The 12,665-nt window shown below is 39.6% G+C and overlaps 1 protein-coding gene across 1 annotated transcript; it reads right to left on the bottom strand.

Moving 5' to 3' along the window:
- Nucleotides 1–392: 392 nt before the first annotated feature.
- LOC137972579 (uncharacterized) lies at nt 393–1,082 on the bottom strand. The gene has a single exon (XM_068819322.1). It carries the CDS (start codon nt 1,080–1,082, stop codon nt 393–395), a length of 690 nt encoding a protein of 229 aa, XP_068675423.1.
- Between the last annotated feature and the right edge of the window lie 11,583 nt (nt 1,083–12,665).

The following is a 12,665-nucleotide window of genomic DNA, read 5'->3' as shown; positions in this document are numbered from 1 at the left end:
TTAAAAGAAATGTCTTTAGCCTATTTTTAAATAATTTAATACTTGGGGTCAGTCTAATTTCGAGCGAAAGAGAGTTCCATATGGTTGGGGCAGCATTGGAAGAATGCCCTGTCACCTAGCGTGTTCGACTTTGTCTTGGGTACAGCCAACAAATGCTTCTCATCTGCAGATCTGAGAGAATATCTGCTACACGGTTTTTCACTTAACAGTTCACAAATATAGTTCGGCGCCAAACCATGTCGAGCCTTGAGAACCATAAGGGCAATCTTAAATTCAATTCTGTGTCTGATGGGAAGCCAGTGAAGCAGCGCGAGGACTGGTGTAATATATGTGAATATCGAGGAACAAGACAAGTGACTCTAGCAGCAGCATTCAAAATTCTCTGAAGGCGATCACATTGGTACTGAGGAATAGCACACAATAGAGTTACAATAATCAAGATGGCACGTGACAAAAGCATGGATAAGTGTCTTTGTTGACTCAACAGAAAGAAGTTTTCTTATTTGCCGAATGTTGTATAGTCCTTTGAAGGCTTTCTTGCAGACCATACCAACATGGACATTCATTGCCATTCGATCATCAAACCATGCATCCAGGTTTCTAACACTCGATAACGGTGTAATGCCAGCTGAGCCAATTTTGAGAGAAGCAATGTCGACCTTAGATACCAGTTGGCGAGTGCCGATAACAATAAACTCTGTTTTGATGTCATTAATTAAACTTAAGTTTAAGAGAAATGAGCAATGACCGAACTTCAGAAATAACCGCTTCCAAGGCCAAAACTGCACGATCCTGCGCCTTAGACGAATCACGGGACGAAACGACAAATACAACTGAGTATCGTCGGCATATCCATGAACAGTTGGAAGATGCTTCTCGGCGATTTTGAAGAGTCGAGACATGTAGAGCAGAACAAGTATTGACCCAAGGCAGCTGCCTTGGGGAACGACATATTCAACATCAAAGTCTCTAGAACTTGCTTGTTGAACGCGAACTCGTTGACATCGCCCACGTAGAAAAAAAGTCATCCATTTGAGTGCATCACCAGCGATGCCAAAGTCAGATTCAAGTAAGGAAATCATAGTCTTTTGATCGACTGTGTCGAAGGCTCCCGCTTACATCACATCGAAGTCTTACTCAAAGAAAAAAAAAAGTGGAAGACACAAGGTATTGTAAATATCGATGAAAACGTATTTTGAAATCTATTTCCCGCTCAGTTTTGCGAACAACAATTGTAAACAAACTTTAACATGACAACTGCATGGATCAAATACTCGAGTTAGAGGAGTACTTCGGAAAATATAGGAATTAAGCTCATTTCCACTATCAGAAAGTAGGCAAGAGGAGGTTACAAAACAATTCAAAACTATTCTCGGCTCCTGCTTCTTCTTCCTCTTCTTCTTCTTCATCTTTCTTTTACATTAGCTCGGTTTCTGGCTTCAAACCTGAAGTGAAGTTTGTCAATTTTATCGTGTTGTATTTGTTGTTCAAGTAAAGAGCCTGTGAAGTAAGCAAAATGCTACCCAGAAAATTAATTAGTCACCATTACATTTGATCGCCGCAAGACTTACCTTTTCTAAAGCTTGCTTGTTCTCTGCGCAACAATGCATCCGGTGCTGCAGATATTCTGTCAAAAATCACTCTGGTGAAGACTTTACTCGTAATGGATAGTAAGGCGATTCCTCTCCAGTTGTTACAGAGAGTACGGTCCCCTTTCTTTGGTAGCTTTGGTAGCTTTGCAATCAATGCAGTTTTCCAGACATCTGGAACCACTTCTTTGTCCCATATCTCTTTGAAGATATCTCTTTGAAGATCTCTTTGAAGATCTTAGTTAATTCTCCCCGTGCCTTCAACATCTCAGCATTTATACAATTAGTGCTTGGTGCTCTTCTTGATTTAAGGTGCCTGATTGCATTTTAAACTTCATCAAGCGATGGAGGGTTGGTGTCCACATCCAAGTTGATGTCATTTTCTGGGATGTTGACGTGTATGCTGGGTGCGTCTCTATTGAGGACGCTCTTAAAATGATTTTTCCACCTTTGCATCTGTTCCACTATGCCAGTGATAACATTTCCGTCTGAATCCTTAACTGGAACATCATTGTTCTTAAACCCACCAGCTAGTGATTTAGTTATCTTATACAGCGTGGCCATATCCTGTTTCTGTGCGGCTTCATCAGCAAGTTTCTTCATGAATTCTTTCTTATCTGCTCTGGCCCTCTTTTTGACTTCACGATCAAGTTCGGAGTATGTGGTCTGTAGCTGCTCCTTCAAGCGTTATGATTTAGTTCCTATGCCTTCTTCTTTACCTTCCTTCGCGTATCAATAGTTTGGGGTGCAGGGATGGCGCAGTGGTGAGAGCACTCGCCTCCCACCAATGTGGCCCGGGTTCGATTCCCAGATCCGGCGTCATATGTGGTGATTTGTGTTAATTGTTAATTTCAGTTTACAGCGTCCTCAATTAGTGCTCCAGCGCTAGAACGACTAGACACTTAAATAAAGTTTCTTTCCTTTCCTTTTCCATACAGACATCTAATAGTACTTAAAATCCTGGTAATGCCTATGGAGCGACGAAGAAAAATAAAATTCACAAACATTTCTGGAAATAAACAAAATGTTTATATCCTTAAACGAAAGTTAGATGCTTCATCAGAAACAGCAAACACCATCCTTTCTCATTTTAAAAGGCCCTTAAAATCAGCTGTAATTATTGTTACCCTATTTGAAGCTTTATCGGGCGAGACGGTCACAGCGCTAGACTGAATTCGCTTCAAAGTCAAATGATCGGAGAGAGAAAACCAGAGTACTAAAGTAATACAATTTGTCATCTTCCCTCATGAAATTGAAGCGCTTTCTAATGATTGCTTTTAATTGCTTGCGTAAAAACCTATAATGACTTCCGTTAATCTTGTTTACGTAAAACTTAACAGTTCTTGAAGGGTTGTGTTTTTAACGTCATAGATCATCTTCATTTTACGGAAAACAGCACAGTCATTGTGTAGTGAACTATTGCCTTCCCACGTAGTGTTTTTTTTTTTTGCCTTGAAATTCGCTTTCTGCTATATGGTTCATGTAGTTACGTAAATACATGGATTGTTTACCTTGAAAGCAAATTACAGTCAATCGAGAGTGAACTCGGAGCTATTGATACACAGATTATAAATCCTTGTTAAACCGCTATCAAGCATGGAAATTGATAAGGTTCAACGTAAAAAAAAATAGCATGACTTTTGTTCCTTTAGTAGTGACTTTTCATTTTCCAAGTGCCAAAAACAGTTGTGAAAGCCTCAGTTGTGAGTCATAAAGGCGCGGGCAAACAGCTTCAAAATTTGCTTCAACATCCGTTGGACTTCGTTGAACAGCGATGTCGCCCCCTCCCCTCCCCTCCCCTCCCCTCCCCCCACCACTCTTTCTGTTGAATCGCAGTTGAATCAGTGTTGAGTGAGTTTTTAAAAGCGTTCAAACTTTGTTTCAACAACCATTCAACATTTTTGTTATCGCGAATGAAAAAATGACGGTGAAGCCGTTTCCCCTCCTCTTTCAACATTGTTGGATATGCGCGCGTGCACACTAATCGGCCTCTCAATGACGTATCTATGTCCGTATCCATAGTAACAACCACGGCATTCAACATTTTTGTTGTGAAGTTGAAGCCGTTTGCCCTTCTCTTTCAACATTGTTGGATATGCGCTTTCGCACTAATCGGCCTCTCAATGACGTATCCATGTCTGTATCCATAGTAACAACCACGGCATTCAACATTTTTTATGTGACGTTGAAGCCGTTTGCGCTTCTCTTTCAACATTGTTGGATATGTGCGTGCGCACTAATCGGCCTCTCAATGACGTATCCATGTCCGTATCCATAGTAACAACCACGGCTGCTGCCTGGAAGTGAATACCGGGCCTCCCGTAAGGCTTTGTTGAATCAAATGTTGATGATGTGTTGAAACTGTTTGCCTACCCCAGCAGAGTGAACACCGTTCAACAAAATCGAATGGATGTTGCCCGTGCCTTTACTTTGTGGCCTAGCACTATGAATAGTGGGTTCGACGACCTGAAGAACTTTAAAATCAGTGGTGGCCTCATGGTTAGTGCGCTCGACTCCGGATCGAGTGGTCCGGGTTCGGGTCCTGGCCGGGGACATTGTGTTGTGTTCTTGGGCAAGGCACTTTACTCCCACGGTGCCTCTCTTCGCCCAGGTGTATAAATGGGTACCGGCGTAATGCTGGGAGTAACCCTGCGATGGACTGGCATCCCATCCAGGGGGGAGTAGAAATACTCCTAGTCGCTTCATGCTACAGAAACCGGAGATAAGCGCCGGCCTGATGGGCCTTCTAGGCTCGTAAGCAGACTTTACCTTATTAAAATCGCTACTTGATGTATAGCCTACGTGTAGGCGTACCCACCCCCGAACAAAAACGGGAGGGGGTGGGTACGGCTACACGTAGGCTACTTGATGTAAGGAAAGAGTAGAAGTTAATAACTGACTTTAAGTTAGCCGTGAATTGCCTTACTGCGATTTTCATAATTCTGCGGAATTTTACCTGCAAGCGCCAAGCGCCAAACTGCGTTTTGGCTTCCATCAATCAAATTTTCGAACGTAACCGGAAAGAGCGACTCCGCCCCCGGAAAGTGAAAAGGAGTTTTTGTGCAGTTCATGCATACATAGTTCGAACACCATTATGATGTGTTTTTAGAAATTCTTCAGTGAAAAGATTCGCGCAGATTCCATCGCCTTCCATTGGCGTCGAGTTCGAATGTGCAAATGTACCGTGGGAACCAAAGATGCTGATTGGTGAGTTATGTCACGCATCAATTGATTTCGTCATCTGTGGTGGTTCGAATGTGCGAATGTACCGTGGGAACCAAAGATGCTGATTGGTGAGTTATGTCACGCATCAATTGATTTCGTCATCTGTGGTTGGCGTCGGAAGTTTGCGTCGGAAACTTACCAGTTTCCGTAGGATAAAGCGACTAGGAGTATTTATATTTCCGCCTGGCCGTGGATGGGATGCTAGTCCATCGCAGGGTTACCCCCAGCATTACACCAGTACCTATTTATACACCTGGGTGGAGAGAGGCACCGTGAGAGTGCCCAAGAACACAACACAATGTCCCCGGCCAGGCCCCGAACCCGGACCACTCGATCCGGAGTCAAGCGCACTGACCTTGAGGCCACCGCGTCTCCCGAAGTCCTATTGGTACAGTGGAACTTAAACCCTGAGCATGCGCTTGCAAACCAAAGCCCCAATCACTTGGCTCTATCCCTATCGCTACTAACGGCTGCGTCACGAAATTTAGCCAAGTTCATTGATTGGGAATTGGCAACCAAATCAAGCGAAATGCAAAAATAAGTACTTAAATCATTGAAGTAGAGTTTGAATAAAAAAGGAAATACAAAAGGCAGGGATGGGCAAAGCTAAAGAAGATTAAAATGGATTGGAACTGGGATTTATGAAACCTGTTCAGGCTAAAGCTAACAGTCTTTTAACGTTGATATCTTTTTATTTTATTATTTTATTTTTATTTTATTTAAATTTAATAATGTTTTAAGAAAATGAAATACAACAATAAAATACAAATCGGACTCTTATTAAGAAATTACACATTGAACGATGGATTTTATGTTAAAGATAAAAAGGGTTACATTATAACTATGGTCACAACAGAACGAGTTTACAAAAAGTTTTATCAAACTTTCAGTTCAAGTCACGGAATGAGAACTAATCATTTGTTTTTGCTCTCAGGATTGGTCGCTAAACGACAATAATCGTTTTCTTCCAACATTATCCCGCGGCAATTTACACTCATCGTTGGTTTTCTGAAAGTTTTTATTAGCTTGCTTGTTTACAACCGCCTCCTCTAATCCGGAACAAATCGTGAAGTCCACGATGTTCCTCTTCGGTTTGAACCCACGAATACCGAAGATCTGCCATTATTGTCTCGAAACCTTTCGGCAAAAGCTCGTTTTGTAATTTACTTTCGCTGCAGTTGCTATGGTCGTCCACAGCTGTATGGTTTGTTTATATAGCTGTGAAACAAGCCTTTGCCTTCCATCAGTAGAGTGCTGACATTTACTACCGCGTTTCTTTTAGTGTGTGGGCTTAGAAGTACGCAACTTCGAACAAACGTGGGTGTTAAAACAATCACCTAAGAGCGGTTAAGTGCCTCAACATGTTAACACGTTAAAACTAGAGTTTTGTGTGGTAATTGTGTCCTGTTACAATGTGAGTCAATATTTTATGTAGGGTGTAAAACCTTTTTTTAGTTTGTGCAAAAGACGAAACCATAGAGAGTGACCATCAATTCAAATAAAACCTAACGAGTAGTACTTTCCTGTGGTGTTTTTTTTGTTTTTGTTTTACAAGGCACTTCTGACTTTTGAGTCTGTGCACTGGGTGAAATCCTTAAGTCTGAGCATTTAAATGAAAGCTTCTGAGCAGTACTTTCCCATTGCGTCATTGATTATGCTGTACAAGGTTGTTTTTATTTTGAGCTGCTGCATTGTGGTTCAAATTCTTAAGTGTGACAATTGATGTGAAAGCTACTGAGCAGTACTTTCTTGTGGCGCTGTTTATCATACTGCACAAGGAGATCATATTGGTGGTTTTCACGTCACGTCATCACCGCCATGTTGGTGGACGAAAACAAAACATCCCAGCTCATTACCTCCTTTTTGTTCATCCACCAGCAATTGTACATTGTAACAAATTATTATTATCTTTGTCTCTAGAGATTGGTTGCAAACCACGTATAGCGGATCCGACGTAATTGATGTCCATTCCCACATCTCAATTTCCTGGTTACCCCCGTTCGGATACTATCCTTGTTTATTTTGGTTGTTATCATAGTGATATTACACTTTCATCCTTGTGAAAAACGCGTGCTCGAACCTTGCCCAGGTATCTGTTCATAATGCTAGTTTATTTATCACCAAGCGATGATGCTTCATTAGTCCATTTAATTGTGCTCATCTTGATCACACGTGTCCCACCTGCTATGCCATGTGGAAAGAACGAAAAGGGTCAACGAATAAAAATGGCGAAGTTAAAACCATTGTTTGCGGGCAAAATTTTTTGCATACCTGTTTGGTTGGCCGTAAACCAATTTCAAAACATGGCAATCTAGTTGTTATTGGGAATATGCAGTTTGAACTCGTTTTTCCTTAGAGACTGGTTGTTTTGGTTTGTTTTTGTCTCGATGCTTCTATATCATAGACCTTATGAGCACCAGATTTCACGTTTGTTAAAAATTAAAATTAAAATTAAAAACAGTTAAATCCAGTTTTTTTCACTGTTCGAACGCTTTGAAATACGTATAGTTAATATAAATATACTTTCTTTTGGTTTGAGACCGATTATTTTTCTGAGTTTTCTGCAACTTTTAGACATGAAAAAACAAACAATTTTAGCCAATTTGCAAGAAACGGGTGTAGAAAGAAAGCTGAATGAATTTCAAAGGTATTAAAGTAAAAAAAAGTCAATATTTTTTTGTCAAAATATGGGCTCAGTTTTGCTGTGCAGATTTGATTTAAGTGCTTGCAGAGGTTTCATTTACACTGGATATTACAAATCGCCAGATATGCGTAACAAAATGTCTTTGCCAAAAGGCAACTTGGAGACTTTTGGAGTTGAAAATAACCAAGCTTGGAATCGTGTCTCTTCGACTTACTGTTAAACAACTTAAACCAACGCTAGGTCGATGAACTCCGAAATTAACCCCGGGGCTGACGAAATATCAATATGTTGTGTTAAAAGCTGTTAAAGGGGGGAGATATGATCCAATTTTCTCACGCGATTGTAGGGAAAGACTTTGTTTATCGAGAAAAACAAACTACACGAACTGGATAACCATAACAACATCCACGAAAGTTGATTAAGAAACGAAGTTTCCCGATAATTGTACGAGAGGCTGACCCGTGTTAATCCGGAAATTCTACGATAACGTTCGGGACAAAAACGAACGATAACTACAATTTGTCGACATCGCTGAGGACAAAAACAAGCGATAATCGTCACTTACCGACAAAGTTCGGGACAATGACGAAAGTTAATTTAATTTGTCGATATTTTTCCGAACAAAAGCGATGTTTAATGAGGACGTTAGCCGGGCATTTTCCGAAAGAATACGAGTTCACAATAACGTCTGGCCTCTGTTCGTTTGAAAGTGATTTCAAACAATAGAGGGAATGACATAGAGGAGACTGCTCTCGCACAAGGTTCATTATCTCGCGTCAACGCTGCTAACTCATAACCATATAAAGACTTCATACCTTTGGCTGCTGTCGTGTTTGTGTGCTGTCGTTTCAGGCTAATGTGGTGAATATCATTTTAAAAGCCTTCATAAAAGACGACCTAGTTGGTTTAATTAACTATTTTCTCTACCCTAAGAAATTATTGTTACTTCACCATCCACTGGAAGGTGATTTCAACAAAGTCAAAAAATTTCACCAGGGAAATTGATCGAAAAATTAGTCAAATATTAAGTCATCGTGTCTTTTTATATAGCTCGATTCTTTCTTTCTTTCTCTCTTAAGACTGTATGCTAGAAAACTTCTTGAAGCTTCCAGACTGAAAACATCTAAATAAACGTGGGTCTCCATAGCGAGCCGATTTAGATCCGCAATTTAGCAAATCGCTCACAAATTACCACAATTTTGCTTTGACAGTTTTTTTTCGAAACATTTCTAAAGCGTGGATAATAGAAAAGCCCAAGGCTATTTGGTGTCAAAAACACAATGGTTGTACCTTGGCTATTCAAAATCTCTGACCCCTGTCGTACGAACACTTCTGTATGCAGACACGTATAATAGTGATAATAGCAAACGTACGCTATTTATGACGTTTGAGATACAAGACATAATTGCACGAATAGGAATTAATATGAAGAAAATTTAATTATACGATTCTTGCAAGTGCCAAAAGTCGAATATTCGCTGGCATAACAACCGATAAACACCAACATAGATTTGGAAAGAAAACTGGAAAAATAATACCACACACGTATGCGAATTTTTTGGTAGCCAAACTCAACAAAACATTAGTGTGAACTTATTTATGCACTCTTCTCACTCTGTTTTCTACTCGCTGTCTAAAAACATGTACAAAACTAAATCAAAAATAAATTCTGAAATGGGAAGATTACATTGTTGCAAGAAATGAATCTGTGAGAAATAGGACCCAAGCAAAGTGGGCAAAATGTTACAATAATCATGACCTACGTTCACGAAGTGCTCACTCGAATAGCACGAGTTTTAACAAATGTACCGGTAGGCATGCGTTTGGAAGCTAATAGAAGACAAAGATGGGAAGAAGTTCAATTCTAAGCTCATGGAAGGGTAATATTCTCTCGTGAGCAAAACAAACGAGTCACCCATAACAACAACTTCTAGCGTTAATCACAAATTGTCGACAGTATTCGGAACACTGGCGAAGATTCCGCGATATCGCTCGGAAAATAACTTTGTCAAAACCACGCCGCGTGTGCCGATGATTCTAGGAACAATAACAAGCGCTTTTCGGCCATTTGTAGAACAATAACAAAACGAGTGCTAATTGCAGTGAGTCGGCAATTTTTAAAACAAAAGCGATTTTTATTAAATGGAAATAACCCGAACGAGCACAATTTTCCGACAATTCTCTACTTGCACAAATCCATAATACACCTCTTTTACTCCCAAAATTTTGCGTGATCATTGTTTGCGATTTCTCTTGGGACATGAAGATGTCCCAAGATGAAATCTAAAACAATGTCTATGCAAATTTTTGGGGGTAAAAGAGGTGTTTTATGGGATTTGTGCGAGTATAGAATGCTTGGAACAAAAAGCGGGTGTTTAATCTATTGTTGCAGGAAAAGCCCAGTACAATTACGAACATTAAAGAATGGCAGAATATTGTCACCCGAAACACTTGACAAACTTCATGGCAACTCACATTTAGACCATTGAGTTTTCTGCAATTTTTGAAGTCTTATCATGCAATCACAGTGTGATCATTCGAATGAAAGCTACTGAACAATTATTTCTTGTGCTTCTTTTGATTATGCTGTACACGATGGCGATCGAAATTGAAGGAATGGTTTGAGTCATTTCCATTTATTAAAAATCGCTTTTGTTTGAAAAATTGCCGACTCACTGCAATTAGCGCTCGTGTTTGTCCCGAAAATTGCCGAGTCTCTCAGAGGTACTTTTCGTTATTGTTCTACAAATGGCCGACAAGAGCTTGTTATTGTTCCTAGAATCATCGGCACACGCGGCGTGGTTTTGACAAAGTAGATTTCCGAGCGATGTCGCGGAATCTTCGCCAGTGTTCCGAATACTGTCGACAATTTGGGATTAACGCTAGAAGTTGTTGTTGTTATGGGTGACTCGTTTGTTTTGCTCACGAGAGAATATTACCCTTCCATGAGCTTAGAATTGAACTTCTTCCCATCTTTGTCTTCTATTAGCTTCCAAACGCATGCCTACCGGTACATTTGTCAAAACTCCTGCTATTCGAGGAGTGAGTTACTGCCATTTCAAGTTTACATTTTGCCCACTTTGCTTGGGTCCTATTTCTCACAAATTCGTTTCTTGCAACAATGTAATCTTCCCATTTCAGAATTTATTTTTGGTATAGTTTTATAGAAAACAGAGTGAGATGTGTGCATAAGATCACACTAAATTTTTGCAAAAGTGAGTGGTTTTATTTTTCCGTTTTTCTTTCCGAATCTATGTTGGTGTTTATCGGTTGTTATGCCAGCGAATATTCGACTTTTGGTACTTGCAAAAGTCGTACAATTTAATTTTCTGAATATTAATTCCTTTTCGTGCAATTATGTCCTGTATCTCGAATGTCATAAATACGTTTGCTATTATTACGGTTACGTGTCTGCATATAGAAGTGTTCGTACGACAGGGGTCAGAGATTTTGAATACCCAGGGTAAAACCGTTGTGTTTTTGACACCAAGTAGATTTGGGGTTTTCAATCATCCACGCTTTAGTAATCTTTCGAAAAAAAATTGTCACAGCAAAATTGTGGTCTTTGAGCGATTTGCTCAATTGGGGGTTTAAATCGGTTCGCTATGGAGACCCACGTTTATTTGGATCTGTTTTTAATCTGGAAGCTTCAAGAAGTTCTCTAGCAATACAGTCTTAAGAGAGAAAGAAAGAATGGAGCTATATAAAACGATACAATGACAATTTTGGACCAATTTTTCGAGCCATTTTATATGTGGAATTTTGCTAAGTAAGAATAATTTTTTAGGGTAGAGATAATAGTCAGTTAAAGCAACTTGGTTGTCTTTTATGAAGATATAAGGCTATTTAAAAGATGATATTCAGCATATTAGCCTGAAACGACAGCACACAAACACGACAGCAGTCACAAGTATAAAGTCTATATATGGTTATGAGTTAGCAGCGTTGACGCGAGATAATGAACCTTGTGCCGAGAGCAGTCTCCTCTATGTCATTCCCTGATTGTTTGAAATCACTTTCAAACGAACAGAGTCCAGACGTTATTGTAAACTCGTATTCTTTCGGAAAATGCCCGACTAATGTCCTCATTAAACATCGCTTTTGTTCGGAAAAATATTGACAAATTGAATTGACCTTCGACATTGTTCCGAACATTGTCGAACATTGTCGAACATTGTCCGAACAGTGACGATTATCGCTTGTTTTTGTTATCAGCGATGTCGACAACTTGTAGTTATCGTTCGTTTTAGTCCCGAACGTTGTCGTCCAATTTCCGAATTAACACGGGTCAACCTCTCGTACAACTATCGGGAAACGTTCGTTTCTTAATCAACTTTCGCGGATGTTGCTATGGTTATCCAGTTCGTGTAGTTTGTTTTTCTCGATATAAAACAAAGTCTTTCCTACAATCGCGGGAGAAAATCGGATCATATCCTTCCCCGAACACAACATATTGAGCGTTGGTTTAAGTTGTTTATTAACAGTAAGTCGAAGAGACACGATTCCAATTGCAAGCTTGGTTATTTTCAACTCCAAAAGTCTCCAAAGTTGCCTTTTGGCAAAGACATTCTGTTACGCTTCTCTGGCGATTTGTAATATCCAGTGTAAATGAAACCTCTGCAAGCACTTGAAGCTAATCTGCGCAGCAAAACTGAGGCGATATTTTGAGGAAATCTTTTTTCTGTGTTCAGTGGCCGAGGTAGTAAAGCTCATAATTATATAAACACCAATGAAATACCAAGTGAGTTTTCACGCGAAAACATAAGATCTTCACGCGTGAAGATAACATGTTATTTTCACACGTAAAGAAAATCACTGTTGTTATTGTTACAAAATGGTAATTGAACTGAGTGGAGTACAATTTTGTTTGAAATCATACGTGTGATTTCAAAATCGAACGAGCACGCAGCGCGAGGTCGATTTGAAATCACAAGTATGATTTCAGACCAAAATTGCACGACACGAAGTTCAATTACCATTTTATTACATCCATTTAGAATTCTCACAATAATAATTATTTTAATCGCTAAAATACAGGATTTTAGTCAGTACCAAAGTTTTATTGATCCAGTTGGGAACAAAAGTTGGAAAATTCGCCACGCAATGGTTTTCTTTGTCTTTAATTCCCTGCAATTTGATTGTTTGTTTTAAACAAGCCTTGAAATCTGATTGGTTGTTTTGTTTTAGTGTTCCTTTCTCATTGGCTG

The sequence above is a fragment of the Montipora foliosa genome, chromosome 10, assembly GCF_036669935.1.
Source record: "Montipora foliosa isolate CH-2021 chromosome 10, ASM3666993v2, whole genome shotgun sequence".
NCBI classification, from domain to species: domain Eukaryota; kingdom Metazoa; phylum Cnidaria; class Anthozoa; order Scleractinia; family Acroporidae; genus Montipora; species Montipora foliosa.
The sequence above is the reverse complement of the archived record's forward strand: the minus strand, read 5'-3'. Positions and strand labels throughout refer to the sequence as shown.